General features: G+C 39.3%; 1 protein-coding gene across 1 annotated transcript in view; it reads left to right on the forward strand.

Annotated features, from left to right (window-relative positions):
* Med14 (mediator complex subunit 14) overlaps positions 1–16,661 on the forward strand; it is a 71,136-nt gene that overhangs the window by 43,752 nt on the left and 10,723 nt on the right. The window contains exons 20-26 of the mRNA XM_026387555.2: positions 820–972; positions 1,284–1,553; positions 5,485–5,625; positions 9,355–9,466; positions 13,155–13,286; positions 15,154–15,336; positions 16,257–16,492. Coding sequence (XP_026243340.1) covers positions 820–972; positions 1,284–1,553; positions 5,485–5,625; positions 9,355–9,466; positions 13,155–13,286; positions 15,154–15,336; positions 16,257–16,492 — 1,227 coding nt within the window. The remainder of the gene's footprint in view (positions 1–819; positions 973–1,283; positions 1,554–5,484; positions 5,626–9,354; positions 9,467–13,154; positions 13,287–15,153; positions 15,337–16,256; positions 16,493–16,661) is intronic.

Here is a 16,661-nt window from a genome sequence, read left to right on the forward strand (position 1 = left end):
GACACTATCATTATTTATTTATTTTTATGTGGTGCTGAGGATCGAACCCAGGGCCTCGCAAGTGCTAGGAAAGCGCTCTACCACTGAGCCACAATCCACGCCCCCCCCCCCAGCCCTTTTTTATATTTTATTTAGAGACAGGGTCTCACTGATTTGGTTAGGACCTCACTAAGTTGCTGAGGCTAGCTTTGAACTCGTGATCCTCCTGTCTCAGCCTTCTGAGCTGCTAGGATTACAGGCGTATGCCAATGCACCTGGCTTCCTATCTTAACTTTGAAGGTATTCCCTGTAATCTAGTTTTTTCTTTTTTTTCCCTTCCCATATGTAAAGTCCTAGAAATTTAGTGTAAAAATTCAAGCAGCTGGCTTTTCTCTGGGCCTTCTTCACATCAAGTCATATCAGAAATCATTTGAGTGTTTTCAAGTCTATTAACTAAATGCATCTGTGTTGGAGGTGGCTTCTTTCTCTTTTACAACAGTGCCACGTAGTTCATGGTACCAAGAGTGTGACTTTTCCTTCAGTTCAAGGGAAGAATAGAAAATGAGAAACACTAATGATAATTATCAAATAAAGTTTAATCAAAATTACTGCTTTAACATATTCTCTTTTTATTTTATATAGTAGAAGAAGGTAATAGATGCATGTTCAGGGGATATACTGGTCCACAATAACAACACATCTGAAGTTTGAATCCCATCTCACTTAATTTTCAAAAAATGTCTCATTTGGATCTTTGGCATTTTGCTTTTTAAAACACTTTACTCTGTGTTTGACTCATAACTTTCCCAGTTTCTGAAATGTGCGATCTCTTTGATATAGATTAGTATCCAGTGGAATTCTATCCACCAGAAGTTTCACATTTCTTTGGGAACAGTTGGCCCAAACTCAGGTTGCAGTAACTGTCACAACACCATTCTCCATCAGCTTCAAGAAATGTTCAACAAAACACCAAATGTGGTTCAGTTATTACAGGTAATTCAAGTTTTATTTTCTGTCTAAAATATAAAATATAACTTTGACAGTTTCTCATGCAAAACTCCTCAAAAAAAATCACGTGGAATCATTTGTTTTTAGTGATTTGAGTGGTACCTGTGTCTTTTATATCTTGAACAGTTCTTTGGGAATTTTCTTTGATCAAAGCGGAAATATGATCTAGTTTGTGTTCTTTTCCATGGCTAGTTTACAGAAAGACATTGTCTTATTCTTGACAGTTATATATTGAAATTTTTAGGCTTTAGCACTTGTACAGGAAATGGCTTTCTCACTGTATTTGTTCCTTATAGGTACTATTTGACACTCAGGCTCCATTAAATGCCATCAACAAACTCCCCACTGTGCCGATGTTGGGCTTGACCCAGAGAACCAACACTGCCTACCAGTGCTTCTCCATTTTGCCACAGTCGTCCACCCACATCAGACTGGCCTTCAGGAACATGTATTGCATTGACATATATTGCCGGAGTCGAGGTGTCGTGGCAATACGGGATGGTGCCTATAGTCTTTTTGATAACAGCAAATTAGTTGAAGGTTTTTATCCTGCACCAGGGCTAAAGGTAATGAACTTAAGCATTAGAGTATGACATAGTCAACTTAAAAATTACCTCTAAAACAATTTCTTTGAGAGAGAGATAATGGGGAGAAGCAACAAAGTCCTGTTTGAATTTAATAAATATCAGTGTTAACTCATCATCTCTGCAAGTTTTTTCTGAGGGAGCTGAAAGTTCTGATGAAATGCTGTGCCCATGTGTCCGAGGTGATGAGAAGTTCTCTATTTCCTTACCCGCTGACAAATAAGGTGGAAGATGATGAAGAACGCCATATTTGCTCTTTGAAACTAAGAAATTTAAAAAGTTGTCTTTATCATTGATTACTGGAAAAGTTTCATCATCCGTTCCACTATGATGCCTTCCAAAAATGTGACATCCTGTGCCATAGCTGCTGGAGATTCTCATGGGATGGCTCAGTTGTTCATGTTTATAGTTTAAAGTCAAATAGTTCCAGAAGGTGGGCCAAGGATGCAGCTTAGTGGTTGAGTGTTACCCTAGCATGCGTGGGGCCCTGGGTTCAATCCCCAGCACCAAAGGTTAAAAAAAAAAAAAATTTCAAGAAGGCTTATTTTGAAGAATAGTCTTCTGCAACCCACTCTTGCTATTTTCCTGCTCTTTAGACACAATTCTCTTGGAATTTATATCCATATCTCTAAATAGCATGCTTACAGTGCTGTTTGTTCACCTTTGGGGTCATTATCTGATTCTTACCATGGGAAAGGATGATTTATTTATTTATTTATTCATTCATACATACATACATACATGTATGTATGTATCCCTTCCTCCTGCTTCAAGTACATAAATGCATTTTTTCCCTTCTGTCTTTGAAATATGGTTGGATGGTAATTATGATTCAATCATTTTTAGTGTTCATATTATTAGGACTATATAAACACTATTGTACCACAGCTTACTATTACTTTTTCCTTTCTTGCTCAATATTTTATTTTCCTGGAACTATTCATTGGTTCTTTTTTCTGGCTGAGCTTTCTCTGAACTTCTCACTAACTCAGCTTTAAATTCTCTCCCAGTTATGTAACTCTCCTCTTGGTGCATTCAGACTCTACCAAATACCTCGTGTGTTTCATCTTGAAGATATCTCTTCCACAGTTCTCTGACCTGCTCCAGTTTGGACTGGTAGCACTTCAGAGTTGTGACACAGGAATCTGTCACAGGATAAAGGGGGCGATTTCTTTACTTCTGTCTTTTTTTTTTTTTATAAATTTTCTTTTAAAGAGAGAGGGAGAGAGAGAGAGAGAATTTTTTTTTTAATATTTATTTATTTTTTTAGTTTTCGGCAGATACAACATCTTTGTTTGTATGTGGTGCTGAGGATCTAACCCGGGCCGCACGCATGCCAGGCGAGCGCGCCACCGCTTGAGCCACATCCCCAGCCCTTTACTTCTGTCTTTTGTTGCGTGCCCTGTGCCTGGGACCCCACCTTGGTTTACTTTGCCTTAGTTTACTTTGTTGTTTGCTGGCAGACCTCCTATACTAGCTTCTTGGGAGAAGGTACATGATAGGTTAAATTGAACACAGGAGCTTTTTTGAGACTGCATTGCTGCGAGCGCCTTCAGTTGACCCTCATCTAATTGAGAATGGATAGGTTCAGAATTCTGGCTGCAATCATTTTTTGTAAAAATTTTGAAGGCCTTGCTTCATTGTTCTCTAGTTTCCATTGTGATGATTGAGACATTTGATGCTGTTCTAATCCTTGAACCTTATGTGACTGAGTGGGCTCTTTCCATCTGAAAACTTATTACCTTTTTGCACTTGGAAATTTATTTGTATTATTTCTGGATTCTTTCTTCTATTCTCTATTAACTCTTTTTGGTAACCCTACTATTCTGGGCATCCTAGACTTGCCCTCTAATTTTATTACCTTTTGTTTTTACCTCTTTGTTTTTGGGAAATTTTTTTTTCCTTCCACTTCCCCCCACCCCTTTTGTTGTGGTGCTGGGGATTGAACCTAGGGCCTTGTGCATGCGAGACAAGCACTCTACCAACTGAGCTATAGCCCTAGCCCATCTTCCAATCCTTTTTTTTTTTTTTTCTTTTCCGTCAAGATTTTTTCTTTTGCTATCTTTTAAAAAAAATGTTCAAAGCTATTTTTTCTTCCTAAATGTTCATTTTATGACATCATGTTCTTATATAGCTGCTTTATCTTGCCTTACCTCTTTTCTTCCCACATAATCTCCATTCTTTTTTTTTGTGTGTGTGGGAGTGTGGTTTAATCTCTTTCATGTTAGTGTCTTCATATTTTAAATGATTCTTAACTCTGCTGTTATTTAAGGGTAAGATTGTATCTTCATTACAGGATGACCTGCCTGGGCCATTTCTTAGGGAAACTCCCAATATCAGTAGCTTTAGGTCTTTTTATTGGGTTGGTATGAGTACCAAGATGTGAGTATCCAGATCTTCTGAATAAATGGTATACATCTAGCTCTTAATTTGGGCGAGGTCAAATGAGAGATGAATGCTGGGCACAAGCCTATAATCCCAGCTATTCAAGAAGATTAGGCAGGAGGATTGCAAGTTTGAGGTTACCCTGAGCAATTTAGCAAAACCTTGTCTCAAAATAAAATAAAAAAGGGTTAGGGATGTAGGTTAATGGTAGAGTATTTATCTAGCATGCTTGAGGCCCTGGGTTTAATCTGTAGTACCACAAAAAGAAAAAAAAAATGAAGAAGAAAACTAGTACTCTTGACTTGACTTTCACTGTGCAGACTTTAATCCCCATTTTTAATATGGTGCTCCTTTCCATCGATCCTGCAGTTCCCTAAGTCAGACTTCCTCCAGCAGGGTGGAGATCAGCTGAGCTCACTGAGAATAGCAAGGGTCTGGAGGAGTTTCAGAGTTTCTTAAAGAGACTTTCACCCAGTCCTTCTGGTTTTAGTGCCACCTGCATCCCCATTTCCAGAGGTCTCTGTTGTTGCCAGTTCCAACGTGTCTTGAGGTTCTGGATGGAAATAGCTTTGCTTGTTGGCCTTCCCCTGTGGCCTGCTTAGACTTTCTCGCATGGGATGGTTCAGCCATCTGCTTCACAGCCTGCAGAATGTATTGCTATTTTTTCTCTTCTCCCATTTTTTCTGTCTTTGTAAGTTACTGCTTTAGATTTTTTTCCCTCGTAAGTTTTAGTAGGGTATTGAGAGAAGATGAATGTGTGCTGCAAATTCATTATTTTTAATTTAAAGTCAGGTTGTGTACTTTTGTTAGCCCTTTGATGATTCTGCTTAGCTTATGATCTACATTTTTTAAAAAAACTGGCAAAGTGGGCTGTATTAAAAAAAATCTGTGCTTGGGACCCAAATTTCAGTTGCCTTGCTTAATTGTTTGGTGACATATTCTTTAAAACAAAGTTGCTCGAACATCATTTAAGATTAAATCATATGGTTTAAAGAGCCCAAAGTTGGATGAATTCTCCTTCAGTGTTCCTAGCTTAAAAAGGGAGAACTCTGACTAAATGGAAAATTTTGCAAGTTACTTAGGTGGCCAACATACAACTTTTAATTTTTCCCCCATTTCTGGGTCAGAAGTTAATAAAAAAATATTTTGACCTGGTGGCAAGAGGTTCTGGAGGATGTTTTGTTGTTGTTGTTGTTTAAAAGCTGCGCTGGAGGATGGAACCCAGGGTTTTGCACATGCTCAGCAAGTGCTCCTCCACTGAGCTGTCCCTCCAACCCAGGGTATATTTCAACTTTGTGCTTGCACAGTACTAATTCGTTATAATTTTTTTCACTTAGATGTTTTTATTGTTTTTAACTGTTTTCCTCAATTACACCCCTCCAAAATTGGTTGTCTCTCTTCCAGATGGTCTTAATAATAGTTTTCAGGGATGGATACGATATGTTTTGTTTCTGTTAAATTATTCTAAATGATTAAAAATATTTTAGTAAAGTCAGGTCATCAAAATTTTTCTTGTTTGTATCTGTAGACTTTCCTGAATATGTTCGTTGACAGCAATCAGGATGCTCGAAGAAGATCCGTAAATGAGGATGATAATCCTCCCTCTCCTATAGGAGGGGATATGATGGATTCATTAATGTCACAGCTCCAGCCACCACCCCAGCAACAGGTAATGCCTCCCAAGTTCCAAATGGTGTCAGTTTGCATAGCATCATAGGTTGCACAGATATCAGGGATTCTTTGTTGAAAAGCAAAGGATGTTCTTTGTGGGCCTCAGATAGCTGGGCAGTCCTTATGAAAAAAAATAGTGACAGAGGGAGATGAGGAGGCTCTCAGTGACAGGAAGTGAATGGTGTTAGTAAAAGTATTAACTTCAGACACTCGGGCCATTCATGCACTTAAAATGATGTGATTCCAAGGATGGAAACATTCTCTGCAAGATCTCAGGAGATCCTTGGGCAAGTGTCCTTACTGTGTCTTGAAAGATAGCTGTTAGAGCACAGAGCCAGGCATGGTGGTACAGGCCTGTTATCTCAATTGCTTGGCAAGCTGAGGCAGGAGGATCCCAAGTTCGAGATCAACCTGGGCAACTTAGCAAGACCCTGACTCAAAAATAAAATAAAAAGGGCTGGGAATGGAGCTCGGTGATACAGCACTCCGGGCTCACCAGTACCACCACACACACACAAAGCACAGAAGAGTCAGATGTCTAGTGAGATATTTTCAGTAGAGACTGTTGCAAAGATAAGTGTACAGATTTCAAGGGTTCTGTCCTCAGGCCCCTTGGATAAGCCATGTTATCAAATCTTAAAAACTTTCAGATCTGTGCTATCACCTGTACATGTCTGGGAATTGAACGGGCCTTCAAACCAGCCTTTGTTCTCATGCTGACTTTCCTGAAATAGAGGGTGGCCAGTGATCCTTTACCCTTTTAGTAGTCCTGGGTGACTCCTTAGCCTGGAAAAGATTCATTGTGACTATGCAGAGGTTTCCTATCTCTAGGCTGGAGCCTTCAGTGGCTCCATTTTTAGTCATATGTGAGCACATGACATGTAGGTAAGACACTCTGGAACATCTTTGAGATTTGGTTTACAAAGTAGCTCACTGCTTCTCATCCAGAAGCCTCCTTGAAACAGCAGTCCTTAAAACCAGCATTGTGTAGAGAGTTCACTCATTGTTTTTATGGGCTAGCTTCTAGTCTGGCCACTTAATGATTGCAACTTTACAGTGCTTGCATCTTTGACAGAGTACCAGACTCTTACCAGAAGGAGGGTTTTCTAGAAAGTATATTGTTCCTGGCAGCTATTTTGGTTTCTTTTCTCCTTTGTACTTGCTTCCATTCTTGTCCTTCATGAAAATGATGGAAAATTTATGAAAGCCCCACATGAGTGCCTCTCTGTAGCCCAGGTGTGGGGCTGTTGTGACAGACTTTGACTCACATGAGATGCTAGTCCTCCGAGGATGCTGAGACATGGTGGATGGAAAATGCCTTGGCCCGGCAGATGCCAAAGGACCTTTTGTTCTTGTGGAAACCACACTCTTGCATTGTAGGTCTTTCCTGTACCTGATACGTGGCAGGGGGTGAGCCACATCTTAGGGAAAGATGTCACTATGATGGGCTGGCTAGTGACCATAGCCATAGCAAGGCTAGTGTTACTTGGGGAATGAATAGAGAACATGATTCATCTTTCCCTCTCCCAGATATGTTGCTCCTTGGCTTTTTTTGTAAGGATTTCTTGTCATTTAGAAATAATTATCTGCTACAGTAAGAGCCTACAGTGCTAGTGTATTCGATATTCTGATTTTGCTGAAAGCTCTCTCTACCAGTAGCATGAACTTTTTATCTAGAAAAATAGTTATAGACCAGGGCAAAAGGATTAGAAGTAGTTAGGTGGGGAAAAAGTTAGGATGTTCCAAAAAAGTTAGAATAATTTGTCACTTTGTGAAAGCTCTAGGATTTTGTTTTTTCTTGTTCTATATTCAACCTGTAGGTAGATTTTTTCATTGATTCCTAAATTAAAAAGTTTGACATTTAATACCAATTAGAGTTCTTTTCAAATAATATTCATATGCTGTGGCTAAGTGTATTTAGTTAGTTTCTTTGGCTCTAGGTACTTTTTAAGAATTGAGCATTTTATTGAACAATTTTAGTTTTCAATTCCTTTTTGTTTACTGGATATCTATCTTATATTCTTATTTGTAAACTGTTAATCTCTTTGATAAGACAGGAAGAAAAAATGTTCATAAAGGGTTTCATGTGCTTGAAGTGAGCAGGTAGCTTTTCTTCTTTTATGTAAAACACACTTTTAGTCCATGAAAAAGGAAGAAAATATAAAAGCTTAGGAATGTCATAGTTTTAGTTATAAGATAGCATTATTTGAATCTCAAAAAAAGAAAGGTACATTCTGCATTATTGGATAAAATATACCCCCAAATGTATGATTTTTGTAGCTTGTGAATTAGAGAGCCTGAATTCTATAATTTCTTTCAAATAGTTAAGGAAGAATCAATAAGGGAAAGGGGAAAAAAAAGACAACCTAGTTTTAAAAATGAACAAAATATTCAAGGCATTTCATAAAAGAGGATGTCCAAATGATCAGATGTACAAAAAAGATAGTCAAACCTCGTGGCACCACAGAATACAAATTTAAAGCCACACCGAGATAACACTCTACACCAACAGAGAATGGCTTTAAGAAAAACAATTGATAATTTCTGCCAAAATTTGGTATTAATAGCAACTAAAACTCTCATTTACTGCCAGGAAGTATGTAAAATGCTGCAACTGCCTTGTTGTGGTGTTTAGCAGTATTCCAGGGTGCTGAGGCTGAACATTATATACATAACTCTGATTTAACAATTCTGCTTTTGGGTATATATGCAACTGGAACGGATCAAAAAAACACAAAAGTGTTATAGCAGCAACATTCAAAAAACTATAAACAACTCGAGCATTCAGCAATAGTAGAATAAATGAATAAATTGGGGTCTATTCATACAATGGAATTTGTTACAGAAATAAGAGAATAAACTACTGCTACTTGCAACATACTGGATGAATTTCACTGAGATAATGTTAAAAGAAGCCAAACACCAAAGAGTACATTCAGTATATTTATGAAATACGAAAACAAGGCTAAACTTGACTGATGGAAGTCTGAACAGTGCTTATCTTTGGGGAGAAAATAAAGAGATTTGGCAGGTGGTGTATAGGGAGGTCTTTGGGTGTAGGTAATCGTCTTCGGTGTCTTGATCTTGGTAGTTAACATTTAAAAAAAATTCATCCAATATGTTTCACATTTATCCATTTTATTATATGTAACCTATACCTCAATTTAAAACATCAGACTAGGAAGGTAATTAGATTATCCTTGGTTTTTTATTACTAGAGATCAGGGTAACTAGAGGCCGGTTTGAACTACTGTATTTCATTGACTCTAAACTCCACCAAATATAGGATGCAGCATTTTTATGTGCTTCTAAAAACAACAACAACACACTGCAAATTAAACCGACATTCCAGGTGTTGAAAATTATATTCTGATTTCAGAGATCTGAGAATGTATAGGAACACGCCTTATATGCAATGAAGTGTTGGTAAATGGTAGAGATAAATCAGTGATATGGATATGGTAGACAAAATGGGCAAAAAATAATCTAGATGGATAGAAGTGGTGATGTCGCAAGGTCAGGAATGAGGATGTTGCTATTTGAAACACCTTTTGAATGAGTTTTTAAAGACTGTGTATTTTTTGGGACATTTTCATATGTCATATTTCCTGTTGGGTAGCCAGTGAAGTGTATAATTGTTAATACCGTAGCTATAGTGGAGGAAAGCCACACTCTTATATTATCTAGAGTCGGCCATTTTATCAACGTTGAATTTTCTTCTTTTCAGCCATTTCCAAAGCAGCCAGGAACATCAGGCGCGTATCCTCTTACTTCACCCCCCACATCTTATCACAGCACAGTTAATCAGTCTCCCTCTATGATGCACACACAGTCTCCAGGTAAGGTATTACTTATTCACTTGTCATGTTCAGCCTTCAAATCCAGAACACACACACACACACACACTCACAAACACACACACTCACACACATACACACACACACATATATACACACACAGAGAAGAACTGTGCATGTGGCCTCAGGCTTCAGAGAGAATACCCTTTCTAGTCTATGGCTCCGATACATGCCTTGCATTCATTATAGCAAGGTTGTAAAAATCTGTGTTCATGGTTCAGGAGCACTTTAAAAGGTTTGAATTAAGTGGAGACATTGTCATCCAGAGCCAGACTTAAGGCACAATTCCAAGGGGTACTAATTACAACATGATCTCTATCAGAGGTCAACAACCTGAGGCCTGTGGGTCACTTACTCCCCGCTACCTGCTACCTAGTTTTGTAAATAAACAAAGCTTCCTTCTACAGTAACTCCGTTTTCTAAGCCTTAGTACCTGTGAAGATGCCTGCTCCTCAGGCCCCAGAGTTAGGAGGTGCACATCTTGTTAGTCTAGACAAAATGGCTTTGCGGGCAGTTCTGTGAAGTGCGCTGTAAAAGTGCTTGACAAATTTTTACTTTTGATTCAGTGATTCAGTGGAGTACCAAGTGCCAGTTGGTGCTAGGGGTTCAGTAGGGAGCCAGATACTGGCCCTGCTCTCCAGCTTAGCTAGCAAGGAAGATGGGTATCAGATTTCTTGTGGCTGGTGACCCCTTGCCTGCCAGCTTCCATACTTAATCTGTTCTGCATCAATAATGATACAAAGTATGATGCTTTTTCAACACAAAGTTTCAGCATACAAAATGTCATGTAATGTGGGATGTAATAAGCAATTAAATAATTTTTAAAAGCACATGTGTAGTAAAATCCTTTAATTCAAATATATCAGTCTGGTCAACTAAAGAATACATTGCCATTTGAAGATATTCTAGCTTATTAGAAAACAGGACAAACATAGAACTGATTTGTTTTTAAAAGAGACAAATCCAACAAATGCTTTCACTTTTTAGTTTTTGCATTGTAAAGCAGACTTTGCAGTGTGCACTTTTTCCTTTTTAAAATACAAAAAAAAAACCCTTTCATTTATGTATAAGTATATATGAGAAACTTGTATTGACCAGCAGATAAGAAATATAGGGATATCACTTGTTTTTAACCAGCTAATTGCATTTGTCAAAAGGGAATAATATAAAGCATTTTGCTTAGAGGTATTAGGAGAATTGAATTCCCGGAGGTCTTTAGTCTTTGGCCCAGCACTTGGCTCCTGCCTCTTTGACCAGCCCATTCAGGATCTGCTTTGTTGTTCATATTGAGCTACTTGACACCCAGCACCACCCAGGTGACTCACAGTCCTGTCACATCCCAGCCCCACTATGTGTGTCACACTTAGCCACTCATGGCTCTTCAAATTACTACAGTAGCATGGTTTAAAAATAAAGAAAAGAAATTTTAAAAATCCTCATCTAACAAAAAATATTTCAACCCTCCCCCCTTTTAGGAGGGGGTATGTGACCTGCTTCCTCTGTCTTAGATTGCTAGATAAATAGACTGCATCTGTAATACCAGGTGTGTTAAGTGTAACAAAAGGGGTTAGTCATGCTTTTGAGCATTTTGAGCATTCTGCAGGGGTTTGACTGTTATTTCCTGTAGATGCCTGCCTGCACCCCTCCCCCTTGAAAATCCATTGTTGGATTTAAGCAGGGCCCTGTGGGGTTCAATTTGCATAACTGAAAGGGGTAAGTGTGGTGGAGGGGCAGATTTCAATGTGGGGGTGGTTTCTCTGGAACCTGTTGCTTGTAAGTTGCCAGAGACATCTGAGTTAAGATATGACATGCCATAGGCAGTTGGCTGTATCAGAGAGATGATGGGACCATAGATGAAGACTTGAAGTTTTTATTGTCATGTCCAGGGTCATTGAAGCCTGAGTGGGTGGGTGAGCTCAATTCTTAGGAGCACTAGTGGTCTATGGTGAAAGAACTGCTAGGGAGGAAGTAGGCAGATACAGAAACAGAACCCTAGGGGACTGTGTTTCTAGAGTGTGTGTTGCAATGGTTTTTTCATAGGAAGAAGGGAAAATAATTTTGAAATCTTTATATTAGCAGACAAGTATATAGTGCTTACTGTGTGCCAAGCCCTATTCTAAGCACTTTACTCATTTAATCCTCACAGCAAACTTGTGGCATAAGTCCTGTTATTAACCCCATTTTATGGAGAAAAACTGAGGTATGGAGAAGTTAAATCTCCTGTCCAGAGCATATAGCTAAATAAGGTTAATCAAGTTGATTAACGTATTTTCTGAGGATAAGATATTGCTTTAGGTACTTGGGAATATAAAAACCTGAAATTTTCTTAATAGTGGTAGAGGCTTTGAAACCTGCTGGTGTTTAAGATAGTGATGGAAATGTAACAAATATTTTAATGTTGTGTTCATTCAATAGATTGGGTAGCCATAGTTCCCCCTTCGAATCCTAAATTAAAATAAATCCTATGGCTTTAAATACTATTAAGTTCATGTCTCCAGTTACCCTGGAACTGTAGCCCTATATTTTCTAGTTGTCTATTCACCATTTGCATATAAAGTCTAGAAGCTACCTGGAACTCAGCAGAGCTGGAACTAAGCTCCTGCTGCTGCCCTATTGCCTAGTCCTGCTCCTCCCACAGACATCCGGCTTTAGAAAATGGCAGCCTCTAACTTCCTGTTTCCTGGGCCAAACCATGGAAACTCATACTGGCTGGCTCTTTCTTTCAGATCCACATTTAGTCACTGTCAGCTCTATTGTCCGATTTTACCCAGAATTCGACTACCAGTCCTCTCTCACCTGGGTTACTGCAGTTGCCTCTGACTGGTTTCTCATCCCTACCTCTCCCTTGCTCCCGAGTCTGTTTCCCCATAGCAGCTATGACAGGAGATAGTTCACGACTTCTGCTCCAGGCTTCACACTAGCCTCCCATGCATTTGGGGCAAACCCTAAGTCCTTAGAGTGGCCTACAAGTCCCTCTGTGGTTTGGACCTCGCCCAGGCTCCTCTCCCCTGCCCCTTGCTCATGGTTCCAGCACACTGGCTGCCTCCCGTTTGCACATAACTCTTTCCTCCTCTGGAACATTTGTACTAGCTCTTTTGTTTACCTGGAATATCTTATCCCTGGATGTCCTCATGCCTTATCCTGTACTTTCTTCCCGTCTGGCTCACATGCCCCCTTAGAGAGAGAGGTCTTCTCTCAGCTTTATATACAGGATAGCACTCATCTCCACCACTACATGAAATTGTCCCCTTACTCGCTCTAGTTTTTCTCCATAGCTCTTATTATTACCTGACATAGATGTTTGTCTTTCTCATTCTACTAGAATATAAGCTCCATGAGGACAGGAATTTTTGTCTCTTTTGTTAACTGCTGCATCCCCAATGCCTAGAACAGTGCTTGGCATGAAGTTGGCATTCATGCCTACTCGTTGAGTGAGTGAGTAAAAAGTACACTGGATTTTTTTTTTTTCAAATTCGTCAATATAAGAACTAGAATTTGGGCCCATGGAATTGAGCTCTCTTTTTCAATAATGAAATCTTTCTAGTTTTTTGTTACATTATTTATGGGAGCTTTACTACTTGTTTCTTTAGGGATATTTTTAACTCGGGGTCCTTGGACAGGACGTAAAAGGTGTCCTGCAAGATCATCTATAATTATTTTCCTTTATTAGGAAATCTGCATGCTGCCAGCTCCCCCAGTGGGGCTTTGAGAGCCCCATCACCAGCGTCATTTGTTCCAACTCCTCCCCCATCCTCGCATGGAATCTCAATAGGACCAGGGGCCAGTTTTGCTAGTCCACATGGTGAGTCCACACGTAGAAATCGCTATAGCATAAGAGCTTGACATGAAAGTAATTTTTGTTAGTAAATTTCCTTATTGCTAAATCCGTGCCTGTTTATTGAGGAAATAGCAAAAGAACTGCTTAAGGAGAAAATCAGTTTTTCCTAATCATACCACACAGAGGTAATGAACGACCAGTCTGTCCTCTCTGCTTTGAACTCTGTGCCCCACTTTGCCCTGCTCTGCCCTTCCTGTGTACTTCCTGCTCTCCTGCCTTCTCACCTGTCTGTGGCTCTTGCTTGCTCCCTACCTATCCACTTCTCCGCCCCCCCACACCTCCCCCACAAATGGTAATATGAATTGTTTTGTGACTTTAATTTTCTTTTTTAAACAAATTTACAACACAGTGCCTTTATTTTTATGTGGTGCTGAGAATCGAACCCGGGTCCGCCCGTGCAAGGTGAGCGCTCTACTGCTGAGCCACAATCCTAGCCTGTGACTTTAATTTTTTAACTTTATAACTCAAAAGATACTTTTTGGATGGATTCAAATAAAGGACAGAAGAGGTAGTCAGTGAAATGTTTCCTTTTTATTCCACCAACCACCTGGTTCCTCTTCCCAGAGGTATTTGGTGTTAATATTTTCTGATAATTTTGCAGAGCTGTTTTATACATATGCAAGCAAATATGTATCCCTCTTACACATGTGGCAGCGTACTGTAGGGTGTTCATTTTTTTCATTCAATATATCATGAATATGGTGTCATGCCAGAACATAAAGAGCTTCCTCAGTTTTTAAGCTGCACACCCCTGTGATTTTACATTAATACTTGTGCAAGTATTTGTTAGTAATAACTCTACATCATTGTACTATGTGGCTTCATAGTATTTCTTGCATGGGCATACCATGATTGAACTGCTATCCTATTACTGTATGTTGAGAATGTTTCCTTTTTTTTTTTTTTACAGTTAAAGATAAAGGTGCTGTTTCTGCCCACACCCATGATTATTTCTTAAATAAATTCCTAGAAGTGGCATCTTGGTCTCAAAGGGTCTGAGAAATTCTAAAGCTTTTGAAACATTGCAAAATGCTCACCTGGAAAGTGTACGAATTTCCTATAGCATCGTACATTCTTGTCTGTTGTCCTGCATGTGTGCCAACGGGCGGGTGTTAAGATTTTAAAAGGTCTTGGCCATTTTGATAGGTGAAAAGGGGGATCTTATTGTTGACTATGTGTTTCTTCGATGACTGGTGAAATGGAACCCTTTCTAAAGTAAAGACCATTTACTCGCGGACATGTAAGGTAGAAGTGTCTTCTGTTTTTCTTGGTGACAAAGATCTATAAATGTGTCAAAGGTCATCTGTAGGATGAACTATAAATTATTCAGGAAGTCACTGCTTTCAGAACTTGTATCTCGGTTCATGTTTTGGTAAAGGGGGCCTTTGCTGAAGAAAGAAAATGGAAACTTTCCCTCTCTTTGTCCATCTCTGAGTAGAATGAAAATATAATTTGTTAGGGGTTAGTTTAAAAATAAAATATTTCTCTCCTTAAAGGAGCTTCAAGATTGTTGGCTTAGTATTTTCAAGCACATATAGTGACAAAAAAAAATAGATTGTGATGCCTTACATGATGTAGAAAGAAGCTCATGTGAAGGTAAATTTTATCTTTTCTTAGACATATTTTTCTAAATTCTTCCATCCATCCAGTTGAAAAGTACATAAACTACATAAAATAGAGATTCATGCATGGCATGTTAAGAAACATCAAGCTTTAATGGAATATCTTATTGAAAGAAAAAATAAATCAGCATTTGAGGATTCGAATGCTGTCACGTAATTTTGGGTTATTAAGATGTGGGTTTTGAGAACCATCTGTTTACTTCTTTCAGGAACTCTTGACCCTAGCTCCCCATACACTATGGTGTCACCAAGTGGACGAGCAGGGAACTGGCCAGGGTCCCCTCAAGTGTCTGGCCCTTCACCAGCAACACGTCTGCCTGGAATGTCACCCGCCAACCCATCACTACATTCTCCAGTTCCCGATGCTTCTCATTCCCCTCGAGCTGGAACAAGTGAGTGTTGTCAACATTTTTATGTTCTTTTTTTAATATAACCAATAAATGGCCTATTTATTTTCATCCTCACACTTGAAGGTTGACCTACTTGTTGAATGAGGATACCTAAAAGCTTCAACTTTATCCACATAGTAAATCTGTTCACAATTGTTAGTTTGCAGAATCGGGCAAAATGTAAGAAAGGGGTGATATCTTTTCCAGAAGCCTTAGAAAGTGAGTCCCAGTATTTCTGTCATGACCGCTGCATTGTTAGCTGCCACGTTGAATCATAGACAATACCTTAAGATACAAATGAACACAGAGGAGAAGAATTATACCAGTGTATTTCTTGGCTTTTGCTGCATAGCTTTTAGTACTTAAAACAACAATCATAAGTAGCTCCCAATTCTGTAGGCTGCCAAGCTCCATAGGGCTCGCTCACGTGTGTTTGGTCAGTTACTGTGTTCATTGAGGACTAGCTGGCCTGAGATGGCCTCTGCTGGCTGTGTGGTCTCATACTGGATCACAAGTTTGTTCACATGGTGACTGGAGAGGGTTCCAAGAGAGGAAGTAAATATAAGTCTAGGCTTGCAATTAGGCCAGTGTCACTTCCATTTCATTCTTTTGGCCAAAATAAAGTTGCAAGGCCAGTCAGATTCCAGGTGGAGATGTAGACTGCACCCCTCAAGGAGTTCCTGCAAAGTCACTTGCAAGGAGCCTGGCTACAGAAGGAGAATAATTATGACCATCTTTGCTACCAGGAAATTAATAAATGATTGTAATACCACAAGGAGTAACTAAAACAGTCCAAAATGATTTAGAATGACAATGAGTTGTAATTATGAACCTTACAAGATAGTTCATAATTCACAGCAAAACAGGAAACAAAAAGATAGTATGTATTTGTCACTGAAATGACATGTTTTCCTTCCCCAAAGGTTCCCAAACAATGCCGACAAACATGCCTCCACCTCGCAAACTACCTCAGCGCTCCTGGGCGGCGTCCATACCTACCATCCTCACTCACAGTGCCTTGAACATTTTACTGCTGCCCTCTCCAACGCCAGGTCTCGTGCCTGGCCTGGCAGGTAGTTACCTTTGTTCCCCACTTGAGAGATTCCTTGGATCAGTCATCATGAGACGACACCTTCAAAGAATTATTCAACAAGAAACGGTATGAGTACCTCTTAACCCTCTCAGTAGTGATTGTCAAAAGCAGAATGCGGAGTTGTCCTGCAGAAAAGGATCTGAACTAAAGTGATGCTTCTCACACCTCCTTTAACTAGCTTATTAGAATTATGCTTTTCATTCTGCCCTAGCGTTAAAAATGGGCTCTGTTTTCT

Source organism: Urocitellus parryii, chromosome X (assembly GCF_045843805.1).
Source record: "Urocitellus parryii isolate mUroPar1 chromosome X, mUroPar1.hap1, whole genome shotgun sequence".
In the NCBI taxonomy this organism is placed as follows: Eukaryota; Metazoa; Chordata; class Mammalia; order Rodentia; family Sciuridae; genus Urocitellus; species Urocitellus parryii.